Source organism: Megascapheus bottae, chromosome 36 (genome assembly GCF_031878675.1).
Source record: "Megascapheus bottae isolate mThoBot1 chromosome 36, mThoBot2.hap1, whole genome shotgun sequence".
NCBI lineage: Eukaryota > Metazoa > Chordata > Mammalia > Rodentia > Geomyidae > Megascapheus > Megascapheus bottae.
The window spans coordinates 5569109-5592220 of NC_143544.1; the positions used below are offsets into that span (position 1 = coordinate 5569109).

At 47.5% G+C, this 23112-nt stretch overlaps 2 protein-coding genes across 9 annotated transcripts in view; one reads left to right on the forward strand and one right to left on the reverse strand.

The window, feature by feature from the left end:
• The window catches only part of Naa60 (N-alpha-acetyltransferase 60, NatF catalytic subunit), a 34711-nt gene extending 13440 nt beyond the window's left edge, over window positions 1–21271 (reverse strand). For 2 of the 8 annotated variants that reach the window (XM_090325044.1, XM_090325042.1), the window contains exons 1-2: window positions 21171–21271; window positions 19150–19214 (exon numbers count right to left, since the gene is read on the reverse strand). The gene's annotated coding sequence lies outside the window, so the exon portion shown is untranslated. Of the gene's footprint in view, window positions 1–737; window positions 835–6414; window positions 6519–7527; window positions 7797–19149; window positions 19215–21170 lie in introns of those variants that run through there. The other 6 variants (XM_090325041.1, XM_090325043.1, XM_090325040.1 and 3 more) reach the window with 6 other exon arrangements.
• Znf597 (zinc finger protein 597) lies at window positions 7852–20768 on the forward strand. Its single transcript, XM_090325049.1, has 3 exons — window positions 7852–8140; window positions 10223–10337; window positions 14358–20768. The coding sequence occupies exons 1-3, from the start codon at window positions 8105–8107 to the stop codon at window positions 16817–16819; spliced, it is 2613 nt and encodes an 870-aa protein (XP_090181175.1). The 5' UTR covers window positions 7852–8104; the 3' UTR covers window positions 16820–20768.
• Window positions 21272–23112: the final 1841 nt, after the last annotated feature.

Here is a 23112-nt window from a genome sequence, read left to right on the forward strand (position 1 = left end):
ATATATTGCTTCTCTTTTTTTCTTGCCAGTTCTGGGGTTTGAACTCTGTGCCTGGGCTCCGACCCTGAGCTTCTTTTGTCAAGTTCTAGTGCCCCATCACTTGAGCCACAGTGCCACTTGTGGAATTTTTTTTCCTGCCAGTCCTGGGGCTTGAACTCAGGGCCTGGGCCCCGTCCCTGAGATTCTTTTGCTCAAGGCCAGCATTCTACCACTGGACACCACAGCACCACTTCTGGCTTTTTTTCCGTGTATGTGGTACTGAGGAAGGGAGCCCAGGGTTCCATGCATGCCGGGCCAGCACTCTACCACTAAGCCACATTCGCGGCCCACTTCTGGCCTTCCGAGTAGTTGACTGGAGTTGAGTCTCATTGAGTTTCCTGCCCGGGCTGGTTTCAAATCGCCAGCCTGGACGTGTGGGCCACCAGCAGCCAGGGCTTCACGCGCTCCACCACTAAAGCAGCCACACCCCCAGCCCCAAGACCGTCTCAGCTCCAATTAACTGGAGCTGAGCTGCGGCTCCCGTGGCGATGGCCGGAGCTCCAGCTCCCGGACTTGGCAGGGGCAACTGCGGCCCGCGGAGCGGCCTGACCTCCGGGCCTCCCCAGGCCTGGGCAACACCGCCTCGGGACGGGCAGCCGGCGCGGGCCGGCGCGGGGCGGCGCGGGGGTCCGGGCGCCGGGCGGCAACAAGTCCCCAGCCCCTCCCCGGCGGCCGCCCCGGGCCCACACGCCGCTCACCTCGGGGGCAGCCGACGGCAGCCGAGGGCTTCGCGGAGCTCAGCGCATCCTGGGGCGGCCGAGCGCCGGGACGAGGCTCCGCGCCGGGCCAGCAACGACTTATGTAACCGGCAGGGGCCGCCCCGGGACGGAGGCAGCGGCCCGCGGCACTTCCGCCTCCCGCGCCCGGCCGGCGGCGCAGCCCGGAAGCCCATTGGCCGCGGCCGGGCGCGGCACCGCCCCCCGACGCTGACGCCGCCGCCGCCGCCGCCGCCGCCATCTCCGCCGAGGGCCGGCCCGGAGCCCGGCCGCACGCGCGACCCCTCCGGCGCCCAGCCCTGTTTCCAGGCAACCCGCGTGGGGGCGAAACCTCGGAGACCAGAGCTGCCCTCCCTCCGCGCGGCGCCCGGCCCAGGGCCTGACAGGCCCCCCAGCAGACGTCCCCGAGCCGGGCCGAGGGGTAGACCCAGGCTCGATTCCCTAAGGGGAGCGGAGGCTCAAGAGCTAGAGCTCTAGCCTTGAGCAAAAGGGTCCGGGGACAGCGCCCAGGCCCCAGGGCTGGAAAAGTAAATCGGGCAGGCAAGCAGGCCTGCCCCCTACTCAGGGGCTGAGATCCGAGGACCGCAGCGCAAAGCCAGCCTGGGCACCCATGTCGTGAGACTCTGCAAGTAACCACCAGGAAGCCGGAGGTGGCACTGTGGCTCGAGGGGGAAAGCTCTAGCCATGAGCAGTGAGGCTCAGGGACAGTGCCCAGGAATCAACAACAGAGCAGATTCCTTTTAACATTCTGACCAAAGAAAAGTCACCTAAGGTTTCCTAAGTTTTAGATTTTGGATATATTTCAGTGGTCCGCACATGTGTAAGGCCTATGCTTTACAACCTCCTAACCCTGGAGGGAGGGAGAGGGAGAGGGAGAGGGAGAGAGAGAGGGCGTGCTACAATTTTGTTGTTGGTGGTTGTGTTCTTGAACTCTGGGCCGGGGCACTCTCCCTGAGCTCTTCAACTCAAGGCTACGGCAAGGCTACGGCAGTACCACTTGAGCCACACACAGTGCCACTTCTGGCTTTTCCTATGTATGGGGTACTGAGGAATCCAACCCAGGCCCTTGTGCATGTTAGGCAAGCACTCTACCACTGGACCATGTTGTTCCTAGCCCCATCTTTAAAAAACAAAAACACACACACACTCTACCACATCTATTTGTAACCATAAACTCTCATCTGCCACCAGGTAATAAGCTTAAGGTTTTAGCAATGGTCTAGAAGGAAAGTGATCAGGCATGAGATTCTTACCTAACTAAAGTCAGAAGGGGCCATGTGGCTCAAGTGGTAGAGCACTAGCCTTGAGCAGAGAAAGGCTCAGGAATAGAGCCCAGGCCCCTTGAGTTGAAGCCTCAGGACCAGCACAAAGAGGAGGAGGAGGAGGAAAGAAAGAAAACAGGGGAGCTTGGGGGTGGGGGGGCGGGAGGAAGGAAGCAAGGAAAGAAGGAAGGAAGGAACCTCCTCTTTTCTCCTTGTCAGAACATGAGGGCAGTGAGGAACCCCTTCGATCATATGGGAGAGGCAAAACTGCCCAAGCCCTCACTACTTGGTGTGTGTGGTCTGTCATGTAGGAGCTTGTGACAGAATGAATCAAAATTTGCACTTAAGTCAGAACAGGCACCAAACAGGACCACTAAAGCGAGAAGCACTCTCCAGATATTTGTTTCCAGGGTTCTATATATAGCACTATAGGGTGAGCTGGTAACATACATGTGTGCATGCTCCTGTACATAGTATTCTGTCTATGCCTCCATTCAAACTTTAAAAAGTTTTGCTAAATACAAATTAGAGCAGGATGTGGCAGCTCATGCATGTAATCCTAGCTACTCAGGAGGCTGAGATCTGAGGATCAAGGTTCAAAGCCAGCTGGGACACAAAAGGACCTGAGACTATTATCTCCAATTAATCTCTAGAAAATAAGGGGAAGTGGGGCTTGGCTCAAGGGTAGGGTGGTGGCCATGAGCTGAAGAGCTCAGGAACAGCGTCCAGGCTGAGTTCAAGCTCCATGACCCACAAAAAAAAAAAAAAAAAAAAAAAGAAATTAGAAAAACCAGCACTATTTCCTCTGGGCTTTCTATATTTCAGATATGGTGTTAAGTACATCATACAAGGTCACATCTAAAATCCTGCCTTCCTCCAGTGTGTGCGTGACCTTGACCCCAATCCTGACTCCAAAGGGGTCCCTAACCCAGGTCACCCCTTTCTGCCTTAGTTACAACCGATGAACCCATCTCATGCAAGAAGGGAGAGGCATCCCCTGATGACTGGGATTGGCTCAGGAATGAGCTGCTAGGATGGAAAGAATACTGACTGGTTATCCACGTCTCTGTCTTCCTTTACTGTGTCTGCTGTGTGGGGAAGTATTTCTTCCACTAGATCCAGTAGGCTACTAGCTTGATAAAGACATCATCTCCTACACCAGAAGCTTTGACGACAGGCAGACTCCTCCAGTTGTGGGACTTGGGCATAACGACCATCTCTCTCCAGCTCTCTTCCACCAGGAGCCCTTACTTTGAGACTTCTGTTTGACTTCATTTGCCTCTCAAGTATTATCACCAGATTTGCTATTGTTTTACTTTTGCCTACTACAGTAGGATGGAGACAGAAATCTTCTGCTACACACTAAGGAGTCACACAGGGTCCTAGGACATGAGGGAACCTCACAATTCCTGTCTTTTCAGTTGTATTCTCTCCTCTCCAAGAGAACCTACCCAGGCCCCTCTAGCCTACAGAGAGCATCAAGCTACAACATACACGACTAGTCTGCCCTTCCCCTCTGAAGCCCCAAGACTCTCTAAGTAAGGTGTTTTAAATGTTTACCCCAGGCTTCTCTCTCACTCCAAACTGGGTTGATTCTAAAGCATCTCCTCTATGACTAGGACAACTTAACAGCCTCACTTTGGATAAGCAGGTAGGGAAGTAGGGACTCGGAATGAAGTTAACCCACCAGTGCCAGACATTCAGCTCATTAACAGGACTGAAAACCAGAATATTATGCACAGACCTGCATACTTTTTTATGTTTGCCAGTGCGGGGGATTGAACTCGGCCTGAGCAATGTCCCTGGGCATTCCTCAAGGCTATCACTTGAGCCTTAGCACCACTTCCAGCCTTTTCTATGTATGTGGTACCGAGGAATCAAAGCCAGGTCTTCGTGTGTGCTAGGCCAGCACTCTACCACTAGGCCAAACTCCCAGCCCTAGACCTGCATACTATGCATATTATTTTTTTTTTGGGAGGGGGAAGGAGAAGGGGAGGGTGGTCATGGGGCTTGAACTCGACCTGGGCACTGTCCCTGAGCTTTTCAGCTCAAGGCTACCACCCTACCCTTGAGCCAAGCCCCACTTCCCATTTTCTAGAGGTTAATTGGAGATGAGTATCAGGTCCTTTTGTGCCTGGGCTGGCTTTGAACCTAGATCCTCAGATCTCAGCCCCGAGTAGGGTTACAGGCGTGATCCACGGCGCACAGCTCAGATCTGCATACTTTTTGATTACAGATCCTCTTGGACTCAATGATTGTATTACATCCTGACAAAGGTATTTTAAGTAAAAAATATTGTAAATGGAAACATATTTAATATATCTAACCTATGGACCATCATAGCTTAGCCAGATAATATATGCTCAGAGAATTTACTTTAGTCTGCACTTCTGCAAAATCATCTTGCACAAAGCCTAAGTTACAATACAGCATTGACTGCCTCTCCTCATCAGCCCATACTTATATTCAATACAACACACAACACTCACTGTACAGCATGGTGAATCTTCTTTATCACTGGGGCTGCAGCTTGCCTAATAGTTTTTGAGGGTATTGCACCCCATATTGTTAGCTTGACACAAGATCAAAATTTTAGATATGGATTCCAAAGAATGTGTACTGCTTTTTTGTTCATTGTCAGGTGGGGAAATTGTTACATAGGACAATGGTAAGTGGGAGAAACCATCTGTCTCTTCTTAGGAAAGCTTTGTAGAACATTGGTTAAATTATTTTTAATGACATTTGTCTTTGGAGACAAAGTTAAAATTGCCTGCTGGGAAGGCTTTATCAATGTGACCTCAGACCAGGAACAGCAAGGTTCTATACTGCTCTGGCAGGGCAATGCCCCACACCCTCACCACTAGGGACTGTTATTCTTTATTCTTTTGCAACTGAAGTGAAAAAGATCCCATTGTATTAAGGTATGTTTCTTGTATGTTTTGGTTTTTTTCTTCCCCCAGTTTTTATAAATCACATATATTGTCTTTACAGAATGATTTTTTTTTTTTTTAACTAGTCCTGGCGCTTGACCTCAGGGCTGGAGCACTGTCCTTGGGTTTTCCTCAAGACTAGTACTCTACTACTTCAGCCACAACACCACTTCTGGCCTTTACTATGTGTGTGGCTAGGTGGTACCAGGCCCCAGAATGATCTTTTTTTTTTTTTAAAACATGAGACAGGGCCGGGAGTTTGGACTAGTGGTTAAAGTGCTTGCCTAGCATGCATGAAGACCTGGGTTCAATTCCTCGGTACCAACTATAGAAAAAAGCAGGAAGTGGTGCTGAGGCTCAAGTGGCAGAGCTCTAGCCTTGAGAAAGTCCAAGGACAGTGCTCAGGCCCTGAGCTCAAGCCCAGGACTGGCCAAAAAAAAAAAAAAAAGAATAGGTTCAAAGCCAGCTCTGAGACTCTTATCTCCAATTAACCTCTAGAAAATGGGAAGTGGAGCTCAGGAACATTGACCAGGCCGAGTTCAAGCCCCATGACCCCTACACACAAAAAAAGAAAATGGTGAGAAAAGAAGTTTCCCTTGGACTCTTTTTTTTTTTTTTTCCAGTCCTGGGCTTGAGCTCAGGGCCTGAGCACTGTCCTTGGATTTTCTCAAGGCTAGAGCTCTACCACTTGAGCGTCAGCACCACTTCCAGCTTTTTTCTATGTATGTGCTACCGAGGAATCGAACCCGGGTCTTCATGCATGCTAGGCAAGCACTTTAACCACGAGGCCAAACTCCCGGCCCTCCCTTGGACTCTTAATTAACAGTTATCCAGGAAATCATAGATACCACTTTCCTAGAATCCTCCCAGAGATCTTTATTTATGTATTGTCAGTGCCCAGTTATCTTTTTCTTTTCTTTATTTTTTTTTCCAGTACTGGGACTTGAATTTAGACCTGGGCACTGTCCCTGAACTTCTTTTGCTCAAGGCTAGCACTCTACCCCTTGAGCCACAGCTCAGATTTTTTTGTGTATGTGGTACCAAAGAATAACCCAAGCACTCTACCACAAGGCCACACTCCTGTCCCTCTTTCTTCCCTCTCTTCCTTTCTTGATTGTAGTAAGACTGGAGTTGAATTCAGGTCTTCAAGCTTGTTAGGACCTGAATTCTGCTACTTGAACAAAGTTCACACCCTCAAATCTTAGTTACATGAACCAGCACTATGTTTTCATTAACAGAAAACAAGTATGGGGACACACTGCATTTTGGAGATATGTGGTTACATGATTTGATAAGGATCCTGACAGAGACAGCTGATGTTCAACAGTGGGATTTTAGCTGTTCTTATTCTTAACAACTCTGAAAGAAGATCGGTGTTTCCTCTATTTTACTAGACATCCGCCTATGGCCACACTTTGGTGGCAGCCCTGAGTACCCACCAAGAAACAAAGACAATGCATCACTTACACAGTTGGTTCATTACTAAATGTCAGGCTGAGTCCTGTTGAGTGCTGCTGGCACCAGCCTGTAGTCAGAAGGCAGAGATCTGAGAATCGTGCTGCAAAGCCAACCTGGGAAGGAAAGCCCATGAAATACTTATCTCTGATTAACCACCAAAAAGCTAGAAGTAGAAGTATGTCTCAGGTGGTAAAGAGTGCCACCTTGAGGTGGTAAAAGTGGTTGCTTAGCATGCACAAGGCACTGGGTTTGATTCCTTGGTACCACATACACAGAAAAGGCCACAAATGGTGCTGTGGCTCAAGTGGTAGAACACTAACCTTGAGAAAGTGCAAGGACAGTGCCCAGACCCTGAGTTCAAAAAAAAAAAAGTACTTTCTATGGCTAGCTAGAACCAAAGAAAATGGAAGAGAATGACAATGTGCTCACGCAGCTCCATCTCAGAAAGTTAGGACAAACTGATGAGGTCTGTTTGTCTATCAACAGCACAGAGTGTCCAGAGACAGGGTTTACTAATGGGACCAAATGCTTGTTTGTTTGCTTCCAATTAGGTGTTTTTTTTTTTTTTTTTTTTTTTTGCCAGTTCTGGGCTTGAGCTCAGGGCCTGAGCACTGTCCTTGGACTAGAGCTAGAGCTCTACCACTTGAGCCTCAGCACCACTTATGGCTTTTTTCTATATATGTGGTACTGAGGAATCGAACCCGGGTCTTCATGCAAGCTAGGCAAGCACTCTACCACTAGGCCACACTCCGGGGCCTCGCAATGGTAGACATGTTCACAGGACAGTGCAAGGAGGATGTTCATACTGGTGCGTCGTCCCAGCCAGTCAGAGGGCTGGGGCTGGGAAGCGCGGTTCAGAGCCACAGGGCGCCCCGCTCGGCCTAGCTCGGGGTAGGCCTCTAGTCATGAGCCAGCAGCCCGGCGGCCGCGCACGCGCCATCGCCATCGCCGCGGCGCGCAGGCTCAGTTCCCACTGCGGCCCGCCCCCGCCGCACCTGTCACGCGCGCGGCCCGTCCGCGGATGCCCGTCCGCGGCTGCGGGTGTCCTCAGGCCCCCCATCCACCTCACCCAGGCTAGACCCCCAGCCGCATGCCACGAGGCCCGGGGTCACACTGCGTTACCGACTCTCTGGCGAGTTGTGCACGCTCTTCTTTTCCTCCTCGGAAGCATCACGTCATGCGGTCACCCCACCGAACACGTCAACCTCCGGGAACTCACCGGGGAGACCCCGCAGGCGGAAGCGGAAATGCCTGCATGCAGAGGCGCGGGGGCGGCCGAGTCTCCAAGGCCCGGGACACAGCGGATTTCAGTCCTCTACCCAATTGGTTCAGCCAGACGAGGGCCCGCCCCCTGTGGGATATGCAGCCAATCCGAGCCCAGGACGGCAGGGCCTCCGCGGGGGCGCCTCGCTTCCGGCGGCGCTGCGTGGGAGGGGGCGTGGGCGGCCGCCGCCTCCCGGCCGAGCTCATTGCGTTGCTTCCCAGTGTCGCAGTCTGGCTGGCAGCGGCTCTGCCTCCGCGGTGCTGCGCGGGTCTTTCTGGAGGCCCGCGAGGCGCCGCGGCAGCGCAGGTGCCCGCCGGCCCCGGAGGCGGATGGAGCGCGGGGAGGCTGGAGGCCTCCCCAAGCCCTCTGAGGGCAGCGCTCTCGACGCCATCCTGACGTCCTGAGGCGACTCGGGGACAGCAGACCTCTCCCCAAATGATGGCGTCGACGCCCCGGCCGTGGGGGTCCCAGGTGAGACGAGGCCGACGTTTCTTCTCCTTCTCCTTGTTAGGAGCATGAGTGCGTGTGCACGCGCGCGAGGACCCGGGCCTGGAGCTCGGGGCGCGGGCGCGGAGCTTTTCCTCGGGGCGGGCGCTGTGACACCAGAGCCACAGATTCACTTCGGGCTCTTTCCCTGAATCGTCCCAGTCTTGTTTTGAGCCGGCTGGCTTCGAATCGCGATGCCCCGATCTCCCTGGCCCGTGGGCCGGGCCTGCCCGTGCCGAGCGCCGCCGAGCGGGGGCGCGCGCGGGGGCGCGCACGGCCTCGGTGGGCCCGTCGCCGAGTGGGCTTCCTCTGCGTGGCTTCCTCTGCGTGGCTTCCTCTGCGCGGCTTCCTCTGCGCAGCCGCGGGCCGAGGCTGGGAGGGGTCAATAACGGATTTTCTCTAAGAGCATCCTTGCGGGGCCCGGGGTTTGGCCTAGTGGTGGAGTGCTTGCCCAGCAGGCACGAAGACCCGGGTTCGATTCCTCAGTACCACATACGTAGAGAAGCCCGAAGTGGTGCTGAGGCTCAAGTGGCAGAGCTCTAGCCTTGGGGAAAATCAAGGACGGTGCTCAGACCCTGAGTTCTGGCCCCAGGACTGACAAAAAACAAACCCAATCCTTGGAAGGAGCGGGAGAGACACTGTCCAAAGAGAAGTGGACAGTCAGGTAAAGACTTTCTCTCATGTACTTACGTAACTACAACCCCACTGTGATCACTTTTATAATAAAGTTTTAAATCCTCTAGTAGCCAAAATAAATTTCAAGAGGTAAGTCATTCTATAAGTAGATTTTAGGTTTCACACGTGTTAAATAGTAATAGTGGTATGTTTTTTGCTTTCCTCAAGGCTAGAATTCTACCATTGTAGCTACGACAGCTCCTCTGGCTTTTGTATATATGTGGTACAGAGGGACCCAGCTCGGGCTTTCGTGCATGCTAGGCAAGCACTCTACCACTAGGCCAAATTCCCTGCCCTGCAGTGATTTTTTTTTTTTTTTTTTTGCCAGTCCTGGGGCTTGAAGGCAGGGCCTGAGCATTGTCCTTGGACTTTCTCAAGGCTAGAGCTCTACCACAGGAGCCATAGCCCCGCCCCCCCCAGCTTTTTTTTTTTCTTTCTTTTTTTTGTGGGTCATTAGGATTGAACTTGGCCTGGACATTATCCCTGAGCAATTCAGCTCAAGGCTACCACCTACCCTTAAGCTAAGCGCCAGTTCCCATTTTCTAGAGGTTAATTGAAGAGTTTCAGGTCCTTTTGTGCCTGGGCTGGCTTTGAACCTTGATCCTCAGATCTCACCCTGTTGAGTAGCTAGAATTACAGGCATAAGCCACAGTGCCTGGCTGCCAGTTTTTTTCTATGTATGTGGTACCGAGGAACCGAACTGAATCGAACCCAGGTCTTTGTGCATGCTGGGCAAGCACTTTTACTACTACGCCAAACTCCCTGCCCTGAAGTGATTCTTCTTTTTTTTTTTTTTTTTTTTGGCCAGTCCTGGGACTTGAATGCAGGGCCTGAGCATTGTGCTTGGACTTTCTCAAGGCTAGAGGTCCACCACTTGAGCCACAACACTGCTTCCGGTTTTTTCTGTGTATGTGGTAGTGAGGAATTGAACCCAGGGTCCTGGGCGTGTTAACGGAGCATGCTACCATTAGGCTATGCTCCTGGCCTTGTAGTAATTGCATTGATCAGAGTACTATCTCCTTTCCAACCTTGACTGTACCCCTAGAGCCTGTTTATACCCATTCCTGTCCTGGGGAGTATTTGACACCGCATCCTTTTCTTCCTGGTCTGTGATTTATTTATTTTTTAGTGGGGGGAGAAGTTTCAGTCATTGCGCTTGAACTCAAGGTTACTGCTTTACCTCTGGTGAGTTACAGCACCAGTTCTAGCTTCCTGGTGGTTAAGTGGAGATAAGCCTGGGCTGGCTTGAACAGCAATCCTCAGATCTCTGCCTCCTGACTAGCGAAGATTACAGGTGTGAGCCATCAACACCCAGCATCTGTGATGCTTTTAGCTCTTTAGGGGCTATCAGGCTAACCTCTTGTAGTGAGATGGACTCTCCTGTTCTTTCAGGGACCAATGTTATTTGAAGATCTGGCAGTGCATTTTTCTCAAGAGGAATGTGTGAGTTCACACACTGCTCCAGGACCTCTGAGCAGAGAGGCCATAAAGGATGGGCCTGTGATCGGTAAGGCAGTTTTTCTTGCTGTATTTTGGTGCTTTGGAATTTTTGTTTGTTCTAGAATAAGGATTTTGTGCCTTCTCCACGTGTTGGTGTTGTGGATTGGTACCTGTCTGTGGGTGATTTTTGTCTCAATGTGACAAAAACTTACATGAATAAGTTTCAAAGCCTGAGATGATTTTTTCAAATATGTACTATATATTAGAATAAATTTCATCTGTGGTTTGGTTACATTTTTTCCATAATTCATGTTTTATATCTTCTATTTGTCATGTTCATGTTTACTACCTTCTTGACTAAATGGAGTATATAATAGCTCAATTTTTTTTCTGCTTTTTTTTTTTTTTTTTTTTGCTGGAGGGGAGGGTGGTTGGTGGTTCATGGGGCTTGAACTCGGCCTAGGAGCCTACACTTGAGCCAAGCCCCACTTCTGTTTTCTAGATGTTATTTGACGTTTCAGGTCCTTTTGTGCACAGCCTGGCTTTGAACCTTGATCCTCAGATCTCAGCCTCCTGAGTAGCTAGGATTACAGGTGTGAGCCATCTTGCCTGGCTTCTGCTAGTTTTATTATGTGCCTTTTTTGGGTCTGTTCCTGTTAATCAATTTTTCTCTTTTTAAGTTATAGTTTCCTAATTCTTTCACATGCCTTTTAAATTTTATTGATGTTTGGATATTGTGAATTTTATATTTGTTGATTGATTTTGTGGTATTTTAGAAAATACACTTTGCACTTTGTTTTAGGATCCAGTTATCTGGTCAGTTTGATCCTTTAGGGTTTGCCTTTTGCTTCATTATGGTGAATTCAGATCAGCTTATTGTTTTATTTTTCCTTTTGCTTAGGCAGTAATTTCTGAGGAGACTGATTTACTATGTGTTAGGTCTTTCCACTTTGGGTCATGAATCTTATTCAGTATATTCATTTTTGATGGTTCTTTCCATAGGTTTGAGTAGCTTTCATAGATGCAGATTTGTATTCAGCAAGAGTGCTTTTAAAAAAACAAAATAACAAATGGCAGTTTGGAGGTTTGACTTCAGAGCCTCAGATTTTCTAGGCAGGCACTCTACTACCTGATCCATACACTTTTTTTTTTTTTTTTTTTTTGCTTTATTATGTTGTAAGTTGTGGGAATTAAACTCAGGATCTGGGAGATGTCCTTGGTTCTTTGTGCTGAAGGCTAGCACTTGTAAGACTTGAGTCACAGTGCTACTTGCAGTTTTTGGTTTGATGATTGGAAATAAGAGTATTATGAACTTTCCTGCCTGGGTTGCCTTCCAACTGTGATTGTCAGAGCTCTGCCTCCTCAGTAGTAGCTAGAATAATGGGTGTGAGCCAGTGGTGCTTAATTATTATGATGATGATTATTTTTGACGTGTTTTGCTTTGCGTCAGCCTTGTATAGGATCCTATTATTTAAGGCCTCCTTAACGCTTGGATTATAGCAGACCTTCATACTTGTCGTATTTGCTGAAGTGGAGTTCTGGTAACTTTTTGTATGTGTGTGGCCTACGCTTACCTTGAACTTTGATGCTCCTGAGATTTACCTCCTGAATAGCATTTAAATGTTTCAAAAGTAATTGCATGTAGATAATAATCTAGGTCTGTTTCTAGGGAGCAGCATTTTTTTTTTTTTTTTTTTTTTTTTTTTTTTGGTGGTTGGTAGTGGTGGTGGTGGTCATAGGGCTTGAACTTTGGGCCTGGGCACTGCCCCTGCGTTCTTCAGATCCAAGCTAGCATTCTACTACTTGAGACACAATGCCACTTCTGCTTTTCTGGGGATTAAGAGTCTCACAGACTTTTGTGCCTCAGGTTGGCTTTGAATCATGATCCTCAGATCATGCTCCTGAGCAGGTAGGATTACAGGCATGAGCCACTGGAGCCCCACTGGAACTGCTTGCTTTTTTTCTTTTTTTACGATTATTTTGCTCATATTTAGCAGTGTTTCATCCTTTATCTCTGAATTCCTTCTCAAATCAGCAAAATTACTGGCAACTATTTTTATTCACATGCATTGTATTGCAGCCCAGAAACACTTCAGGTCTGTGACCTGAGACAATCATCAGACTTTGTTTCATTGGAAGGGAAGGTCCCTTCGGACTTTACAAATGAAGAATATAGCTGCCCCTCCTATCCACAAGAGAGTGGTTCTAGGATAGAGACCCCCCCCCCCCCAATGCCAAACTCTGAAAATGCTCATGTGTTACATAAAATCGTGTAGTATTTGTATATTCATGGTCTCCCAGTTTTTTGGTTTTTTTTTTTTTGCCAGTCCTGGGCTTGAGCTCAGGGCCTGAGCACTGTCCTTGGGCTTTCTCAAGGCTGGAGCTCTACCACTTGAGCCTCAGCACCACTTCTGGCTTTTTCTACATGTGGTGCTCAGGAATCAAACCAGGTCTTCATGCATGCTAGGCAAGCACTCTACCACTACACCAAACTCCTGGCCCCTCTCCCAGACTTTTAAATCACATCTAGATATACAGGTTAAATGCAACGTAAGGAGTGCTTGCACCACACTGTTTAGGGAAGAATGAAAGAAGAAAAGTACATGCTTATTACACATGTGACATTTGTTTTGAATATTTTTCAATATATGACTGGTTGAATCTTAGATTCAAGATCTGTGGATATGTAGGGCTAGTTATAGGCTTTAATAAAAAAAAAAAACTGTTAATAAGGAATTGTTTTTGCCAGCTCCAACTTTTGTCGGCCGTTTTTGAGAAAATACTATTATTTGCCCTCAGCACACAGCACTCTACCTTGATTCTCCTTCACTGAATGGGAAGCAAACAGTAGTGAATGTGCCCAGACATAGTAAAACCACTGCTGGTGGCCTGTGTTTTGTTTTGTTTTTGCCTATCCTGGGCTTGAACTCGGACCTGGACACTGTCCTTAGACACTTTTTGTTCAAGGCTAGCACTCTACCACTTGAGCCACAGTGCCACTTGTGGCTTTTTTCTGTGTATGTGTTACCCAGGAATTGAACCCAGGGCTTCATACATACTAGCTGAGACACTCTACCACTAGGCTACTTTCCCAGCCCCCAAAAATGACCAAAATGACTTTTGGTAAATATGTTGGTTTCATATATATACATATATATGTGTGTGTGTGTGTGTGTGTGTGTGTGTTGGTCATGGGACCTGAACTCTGGGTCTGGACACTGTCCCTGAGCTCTTCAGCTCAAGGCTACTGCCCTACCCCTTGAGGCACAGTGCCACTTCCAGTTCTCTAGTGGTTAGAGATAAGAGTCTCACAGACTTTAGTGCCTGGGCTGGCTTTGAACTGTGATCCTCAGATCTCAGCCTCCTGAGTGGCTAGGACGACAGGCGTGAGTCACTGTGTCCAACTCTGTTATATTTGTGTGTGTGTGTGTTATTTTTCCTTTGTACCCATGTGTGAACTTGGAAACTTTGACTTGCTAGGCAAGTGCTCTACTAGAGCCACACCTCCAGCCCCCCATTCCAGACTTGATGCCTCCAAGTCCTTGAGATAACTTAAATAATGAAAGTTCTAGGTATGTACGCATGGGCCAGTACTAAGGCTTCAATTCAGGGCCTTTTGCTTATTCAGTGGCTTTCTTGCTCAAGGCTAGTAGTGCTTGACCACTTGAACCATCCCTCCTGTGAAGATTTTTGGAGATAGAATCTCATTTTCTGCCCAGGCTGGCTTTGAAGTACATAACCCTCCATGTCTTAGTCTCCTGAGTAGCTAGGGTTTCAGATGTGAGCCACCAGCAACAGACTGTGAAAAGCTCTTGAGATCCAAACAGACCAAGTGCAGAAAAACTATTTTTCTAGTCATCATTTGCCAAGCTTGTCCTTAGGACTGGTCCTCCTGACCTTAATGACCATTCTCTGCTCCCTCCTTACCAGGACATTTCTTAAGAACTGCATGGCTATCCGTTTCTGCACTTTAAGAGAACCCACCTGCAGTTTCCTAGTCTTTTGTGTAACTACTTGAACTTTTCCTTTCCTAGCACCGTTTCAAGGCATTGTCTAGTTTGCTTTATTATTTTTTTTTCATCAACAGGAGTGGAAAGCAAGACTGAAACTAATCACCAGTTAAGCCTAGAATCTGTGGAACTTGGAAAGCATTCCCTAAAGCACTCCATTGCTTCATCCCTTGTTGATTATCCAGAGTCTTCTGAGGATGAGGTTTCATTTCCTGAATGGAAAATATCAAGTGGTACTTCCACTTGCAAAAAACGGTTCATAAGCCTCTTAGTTACCATCGACAACCATACCCCATTAGTAGAACTCTCTCAGTATTTAGGAACCAGAATACTTTCAGAAATTACTGAACCTTCTAAAAATGTTACCCAGTATCCTGCATGTGACCCAACCTTCAGCGATACTAAATACCTTTGTTTACATCAGAAAATTAATTCAAAAGAGAAGAAGCAGTATAAATGTGGTGATTGTGGGAAGAGATTCCATCATAAAGCCAACTTGAGGATACACAAGAAAGCCCATACTGGTGAGAAACCGTTTAAGTGTACCAAGTGTGCAGCCACATTCCGTCAGAAAGCCCGGCTGTCCCGGCACATGAAGAGCCACACCAAGGAGAAACCTTACACTTGTGCCATATGTGGGAAAGGTTTTAAGGGGCTCCTAAAATTGATACGGCATCATCAGAAACGCCACACTACTGAAAAAAGAGATAAACGTGCTCGCCGTGATAAAAATTCTAAGAAAAACGTGGCTGTGCCTAAGAAAGCCAGCACTGCAACTTCAACTTACCAAAATACTGCATGTGCTAACCCTGATAAATTATCACGTAAGAAAAAACATTTGGCTTTGTTTAAAAAACGCAGCACACTAACTTCAACTCACCAAAGCACTGCATGTGCTAACTGCAAAAAACAATCTGGCAGGAAAACAAACGTGGCTTTATGTAAAACAAACAGCACACCAACTTCAGCTCCCCAAAGCAATGCATATACTAACCGTAAAAAACATTCTCGTACGAAAACAAATTTTGCTTTGCATAAGAAAACCAGCACATCAACCACAGCTCTCCAGAATGCTGCAAGTGCTAATGGTAACAAAAACTCTAGTAAGAAAAAAAAGGCAGCTTCGAGTAAAAAAGCCAGCACATCAACCTCATCTCACCGAAAAACTGCCACCTCCTGTGCTAGCTATAACAAAAAGTCTGACAAGAAAACAAACCCAGCTTTGGGTAAAAAACACAGTGCATCCACCTCAACCCTCCAAAACATTATGTATGCTAACCGTAATAAACATTCTGATAAGAAAACAAACCCAGCTTTGCGTGAGAAAAGCAGCACATCAACTTCAACTCACCAAAACACTGCGTATGCTAACTATAACAAAAAGTCTGACAAGAAAACCAATCCAGCTTTGCTTAAGAAAACCAGCACACCCACTTCAACTCACCAAAACACTGTGTATGATAACCGTAACAAACACTCTGAAAAGAAAACAAGTCCAGCTTTGTGTAAAAAAACCAGCACTCAGACCTCTCTTTACCAGAACAATCTGTTTGTTAACCGTGATAAGAATTCTGGTAGGAAAACCAATGTGGCTCTGTATGAAAAAAACAGAACACGGTCCTCTCCTTACCAGAAAGATCCTTGTGAGAACCGTGATAAATATTCTCATAGGAAAACAAATGCGGCTTGGCACAAAAAAGTGAGCATGCCATCTTCCTACCAGGATGCTGGGCCATATGCTCTGAATGAAGATTCCAGCACACAGACCTCTCCTTACCAGAACTTTCTATATGCTCATGATGATAAATATCGTATTGGGAAAATAAATGTGGCTCTGAATGAAGATTCCAGCACACAGACCTCTCCTTACCAGAACATTCCATATGCTCATGATGGTGATAAATATTCTATTGAGACAATAAACATGTCTTTGAATGAAGATTCTAGCACACAGACCTCTCCTTACCAGAACATTCCATATGCTCATGATGATAAAAATTACTCTATGGGGACAATAAATGTGGCTTTGGATGAAAATTCCAGCACACAGACCTTTCCTTACCAGAACTCTCCATATGCTCATGATGATAAATATTCTACTGGGAAAACAAATGTGACTTTCAATGAAAATTCCAGCAGACAGACCTCTGCTTGCAAGAACACTCCAAGCATGAAGAATTCTGGGAAGTCTTCGAGTCCTCCCCCGGTGGAGCAGGGTGGCAAAGGTGAACTTGATCAGAGCAGCTCCGATGATGAAAAAGATAGTATCTTTTCCCAGTTCAAACCATTACGGTGTCTTGACTGTGATAAGACTTTCCCTTGTTTCTCTAAGCTCATTTGTCATCAAAGCATTCATACTGGAGAAAAGCTCCTTAAGTGTGAAATATGTGGAAAAAGCTTTGCTTTGGAGTCAGAACTTGCATCGCACCGAAAGAGCCACACAGAAGAGAAACCTTATAAATGTACCACGTGTGGCAAGAGTTTTGAAATGTACATGCATCTCGCTATTCATAGGCGAAACCACAAGGAAAATGCATAATTACAAGTTTTTGTTAATGCCTAGGGGATCTCTGTGGTGAGAAAGTTACTGTCCCTGTGCCAGGCACTATGTTAAAGGCCTTTACATACATTCCACTATATGTTTAATTATCACCACAACCTTAAGTTAGGCAGTATTACTCCTTATTCTAATTTAACTGAGGAATACCACTAATACACACTGACTACTGGAGCCACAATTTGAACTCGGTTACTAATCAAATTCCATTTATATGAGCCAGCGAACCATAGAACTTTGAATTTTAAAAAAATCCAGTTTTTAGTAAAATGAAGGTTATTGCTAGTGTTCTTTTAGGTTTTTTTTTTAATTTGGTAAAAAGAATGTTCTAGAGGGAAAACTTATTTTTTGCCAGTTTTGCACGTGTCCAGGAAAGTGAATTTTTTTGTGTGTGTGTCTGTTTTCTACCTTTCTTACGACGATTTGAGTGTAATGTTTGTAGGAGATCATTGTTTTACAAGAGAAATTTCTATGAGAGTTGAGGATCCTCATCGATGAACTAGTTGATTTTTTTTTTTTCTAGACAGGATCTTGTTATGTAACCCAGGCTGGCCTTTACTTCCTGAGAGCTGTAATTACAGGCATGCACCACCATGGCTGGCTGCTTGATACTTTGTAATAGTCCATGGAGTGTCCATTCTCAAGTCTCCTGGCAGAGGCAGGTACTGCCATCTGTGACTTGTGTGCTTTGCAGGAGTTTAGTGATGTAATTACAGCCCTTTCCAGGAGGTTGGATGAACTTGACTTAAACCCTGGCTTGTCTCTAGGAGGATCTGCCTCCAGAACTCTACGGTAACACAAAACCTGACTTGGTGTAAATAATCCTAACTCTGTGTGTATACACGTACACGAGCTTGTGTGTGTGTGTGTGTGTGTACCCATGCACGCAAGGGTCCACACGCTGCTACTGGGGCTTGAACTCAAGTCCTGGGTGCTGTCCCTTACCTTTTTTTTTTTTACCAGTTGAGACACGGCTCCACTTCTGGCTTTTTGGTGTCTAACTGGAGATGTGAGTCTCCCAGACTTTTCCTGCCTGAGCTGGCTGTGATCCTTGGATCTCAACCTTCTGATTAGCTAAGCCTACAGGCTGAAGCCATGGGCACCCAGCTCTCATGACTTTTTATTTTCTGTGAGCATCCTAAAAACTTGAGCTTCTAACTAACTAAAGCTTAAATCTAAGAAGGGATGTACTTGTTTCATAAATCAGGAAACGAAGTCCTCGGAGGGTAAGGTCAGCACTTTGCTAATAAGCGTCACAGCGTGGCGAGGCTGACACTTACACCGAGGTATCCTATCTCAAAGACCGTGCACTTTTAGATACTGCATTACCTCTTGGCCCTGGTGTCACAGCATTTCCAGGAGTCAAGGAGGCTGAGACAGGATGGAAAGATGACTATTACACACACACATCCCAGAATCCTTTCACTGCCTTGGTACTTTGTCAAGTACACATACAAGGAAAGAAAAGACTCTGCAGGACTTCCAGCTTAAACTCCCTATTCCTACCAGACCAAAATTTTTAAACCCCATAAGAGTACATTATGAAAGCTTATTAAAGAAAAACACATACAGAAAAAATGTTTGACTTTTTACCGAAACTCTTGACGATATAGATATTTAAATACTGTTACAAAAATACTGGAAGAAAACATTGCTACATAGTATGGCTCTTTAATGCTCAAGAACCAGAGGACATTATGAATATGTTAATGTGGAATTACTCCTTTTTATTTTTTTCCTGCCAGTCCTGGGGCTTGAACTCAGGTCCTGAGCACTGTCCTTGATTTTTTTGTTTGTTTTGTGTTTGTTTTTGTCAGCTGTGGGGCTTTGAACTCTGGCCCTGGGCATTAGCCCTGAACTGTTCAGCTCAAGGCTAGTACTCTACCACTTGAGCAACAGAGCCACTTAAGTTTTCTGGCAGTTAATTGGAGATAAAGAGTCTTATGGACTTTGTGTGCCCAGGCTGGCTTTGAACTGTGATCCTTAGATCTCAGCCTCATGAACAGCTAGGATCACAGGCATGAACCGACAGTGCCCAGGTATTGAGCTTTTTTTTGCTTGAGGCTAGCACTCTACCACTTGAGCCATAGGGCCACATCTGGCTTTTTTGGTGTATGTGGTATTGAGGGATCAAACCCAGGGTTTTGTGCATGTTAGGCAAGCACTCTACCACTGGGCTATCCTCCCTGCCCTGGAATTACTCTTTACAGCAAAACGGATTGTATACTGATAGCAAAGCAGTATTTAAATGGTGTTTAATTATCAGAATGACCTCATTCTGTTTAAATAGATTATACAAATGCAGTACTTACTATGGTAGAATTATTGCTGAAAAGTTTCATGGTCTTCTTGCCCATCAGTTGGATGGATGACGGACCTACAAGAGAGTAGGTTGAGATGTTGATGTACAGAAGGATGCCAGCTGCTGCAGGTGATCGCTTTAACACCAGCAGCAGGAGTGAGAGACTGAAACCAACAGATTGACCCCAAGTTCATCTATCCTTTCCCCCTATGTGTCACTTGTTTATTAATTGTGGATTCCAAGTTGAGACCCTGTGCCCTGCCCCTGTATGTCAAGGTCACACTGTATCCACTTTTAGGATATAAGACAGGGATATACTATACTGACAGGGATTCGGGTTTCTCTGACAAGCTTTGAATCATGGAAGATGTTCCCCAGTTTTCACTGCAGCTAATTTAGGGTACACGGATGTTTACTCAAAAAGAGGATTGCCTTTCTTCTGTTCTCAATGGAAGAAATTGGCATATCTCATATGCTCTAATATTTCTGTTTAAAAGAGCTGTCAGGCAAAGAGTGACTGGAAAAGAGGTTTCCACCAGCAGATTTGCTACAGAAAGAAGATCTCAGCCAGCATTTGAACAGAGTGATAGAAAAGTCAGAAGTGGTTGTGTTTTCTTTGGTTATAGGAAAGTATAGAAGAAAAGAACTTGCCCAAATGCAGTTGTGCACCTTACTACAGAAATTCACCTTTCCAGATGTGATTTACTTCAGCATTTACCGTTTAGTATTCGCAGCTTTCTGTATTTGCCAGCTTTTGCCAAATATTCATAAAAACTAGAAAAATATAGCAATTCTACAGAAAAACATACTTGTGAGAGTAACAATACTGTTGATGACTAGTATATAGAAAAAAAAGCCTGAATATTACTGTGAAATAAGTATATTATCAGTTATTGTTCTATTGTGTACTTGGTCCTAAAATCTTTGGTTACATGTATTCAAGCTTCTCTGACCAGTGTTGTTCAGGCTATTTTTAATATAGTCTTTTCATCCTGTCTTGTCAAATGATAGAGGCAGCCCCCATAAGATTGTTATTAAAACAAATGTTACTAGTCATTACTGCTGTCATGTTAGGGTTTGTTGAATACAGCATAAAAGCCTATACAGGGATGAAAAACCATTGCTGTGAATAGTTGGCTGTATTTTTACAATGAAAACTTAGTGCCCAAGTGGCTTTTGTTGTTGATGCAGTGATGCAAATGTGTATGTAACAGTTCTTTGACGTGATTGCTGGAGTATCAAGTTCTGTTGCTTCACTCTTGTAGTTTAGGAGAGCTATTACCATCTTTCCAAGGACCATCTGATTACAGGCCCTTTGTCTTTTTGAATTGAAAGCCTTCCTAGCATGAACAGTTCAGGGGAAAAGGAGAAGACGACATAAATACATGTTCATATAACTTTTAAGAATGTACTGTACAATCTCTGCTGTTTGGAACCTAAGAAGTATGTTTACCATATGCACTTTCGTTTATTTAATGTTTTAACATGTGCACTTTCATTTATTTAATGATGCGGCTGTGCTATTCTTGGTGCGTTCTCATTGTTCTTAGTGCTAGATTACAGTCTTTGAGCAGACTGATGGTGTCTATGTCATGTGCAATTTTTCATCGTAATAAATAGTATTTTGTGATGAAAGTGAGGTGAATTTATTTTTTGTCGGTCCTAGGGCTTGAACGGTGGGTCTGGGCGTTGTCCCTGACCCCTTCCGTTCTAGGCCAGTGCTCCACCCACTTGAGCCACAGCGCCAGGTCCGGCTTTCTGGTGGTTACCTGGGGATAAGTCTCACGGACTTCCCCGCCAGGGCTGGCTTTGAGCCGCGATCCTCAGCGCTCAGCCTCCTGAGAAGTTAGGATGGCAGGCGTGAGCCACCGCGCCCGGCTGCCCGAGTGAATTCGCACGCGGGGCGGGTAGGAAGGACTCCTAGGTTACGGTTTCGAGCGCGCGAGCAGGCCTTTCACGCCACTGGACACAAGGAACCAAGCCTTGCCTCGGGCGCGGGTGCAGCGCCACTTCCAGGCCTGACCTACCTACCTCAGGGCTGGCTCGCTCGGTCCGTCACGCAGGCCGCGGGCAGCGGATGGCCAGTGTGGTCGTCGTAGGCCGCGGCGCCGGGGCGGGCCGAGGCGGCAGGGCCGGGCCGCAGCGGCAGGGCCGGGCCGGGCCGAGGCGGCAGCAGGGCCGGGCCGGGCCGGGCCGAGGCGGCGGCAGGGCTGGTGAGCTGCTCCCGCGGCCTCCGGAGGCCGCGCCGGCTGTGCTGCGGCCGATGCCAGCCGATCCGGGTGCCACGGCAGCGAGAGGCAGGAACGGAAGCTGTGGCCATTTCCGGCGTCCGCTTCCGGTCGCGCCTGCGCAGTCCTCTGTCTGGGGGGCCGGTTGTTGGGCGTCTCTTCCCCCGCCCCCCCAGGACCCACGAACCGCCTGTGTGTCCTCCATAGAAACAGAAGCGGGGGCAGCATCTGCCTTGGGCCTCCGCAGGGCTGATCCGCGTCCATGACGAGCTCGTGCTCGTCGGAACTCACCCCGCGGAGCATCGCGGTGCCACGGCTGGGCTCTGAGCTTCCTTCCCAGCGCTGGGCGCTGGCCCCGCTGGACCAGGGGAGGAGCTCGGCTCTCACCCTGCCCGCTCCTCCTCCAGCGGCGTGAGCTGGAGCATTGCCGCGCACACGCGCACACGCATGCGCACGCAAGCGCCTGCCGAAGGCTGCTTTCCAGTTCTCTCCTTTGCCGTAGAGCAACTCTGCGCAAATGTGCCGCGTTCGTGTGCGGGTGCGCATGCGCGCTCGCCCCCCCCAGCACAGATCTACGCATGCGCGCTCCCCCCACACAGCACAGACCTGTGTGTCTGCACACAGACCTGCGCATGTGCGTCCTGACAGCTACGGAGAGGGTATTCTGAGAGTCTCATTACGTTGCCATCCATCTGCCCACATCAGCGTCCTGAATAACCGGATGACATGTCACCCCAGGCATCTTCTTTCAGCTAGATTCTGATGCGTTTACTGGCTAGCCTGAGTCTAACCCCTGCTCATTATGGGCAAATGAATGGGCTCCTGAAATGACCATAGCCATTTCTGTGGTTACACATACTTCAGATGTCAGCCCAGATTTCTCCTCTTGCCTGAATTACAAATTCCTATATTCGGGCCGGGAGTTTGGCCTAGTGGTTAAAGTGCTTGCCTAGCATGCATGAAGACGCAGGTTTGATTCCTCGGTACCACATACATAGAAAAAAGCCAGAAGTGGTGCTGAGGCTCAAGCGGAAGAGCTCTAGCCTTGAGAAAGTCCAAGGACAGTGCTCAGGCCCTGAGCTCAAGCCCAGGACTGGCAAAAAAAAAAAAAAATTCCTATATTCAAGTTTCATACAGAGATTCTATGTCTTTCAGAGTCCAAATTTCTGCAATAGAACATGGTTTAGCCTCTTACCTGTTTGTCTTCCTTACTTGGTGCCCCATCCACACCAATTGTGTATGCTATCATTAAACACTCCTTCCCCTCACGACAGTTTGAATGTTAATGTCTCCCCAACTTCCTCTCGTGGAATTCTACCACCATGCCCTCACCAACTCTAATGTTTTCAAAGTTCAGTCAGGTTGTTGTATGCCAGTGCTTCATTCCTGTCTTCGTGGGGCAACACAAGGACCAAACACCCAGTGCAGGAGACACCCCCACCTTGACATGGCTGTCATCCTAGAAAGGACGGTCCCTGTGGGTAAAGACCGCAGGCAATGGGGAAAGGCCCTCTTCTTGAGATTCTGTTACTAAAGCTGGTCGTAAGCTACAGCCAGCATTTATGCTGTGACCCTGGTGAGCCCGTATGGGTAGTGAGGAGCACAACTGGTCTCTACGTCTGCATCCAGGGGCCTTCATCTGGGCCACTAGACTGCAGCTGATCCTTTAGCAGTGAGACCCACATCAAAGGAGAGCTAGGCTGGCTGACAGAGGCAAGGCAGCACCACACATGTTTGGGAAAGAA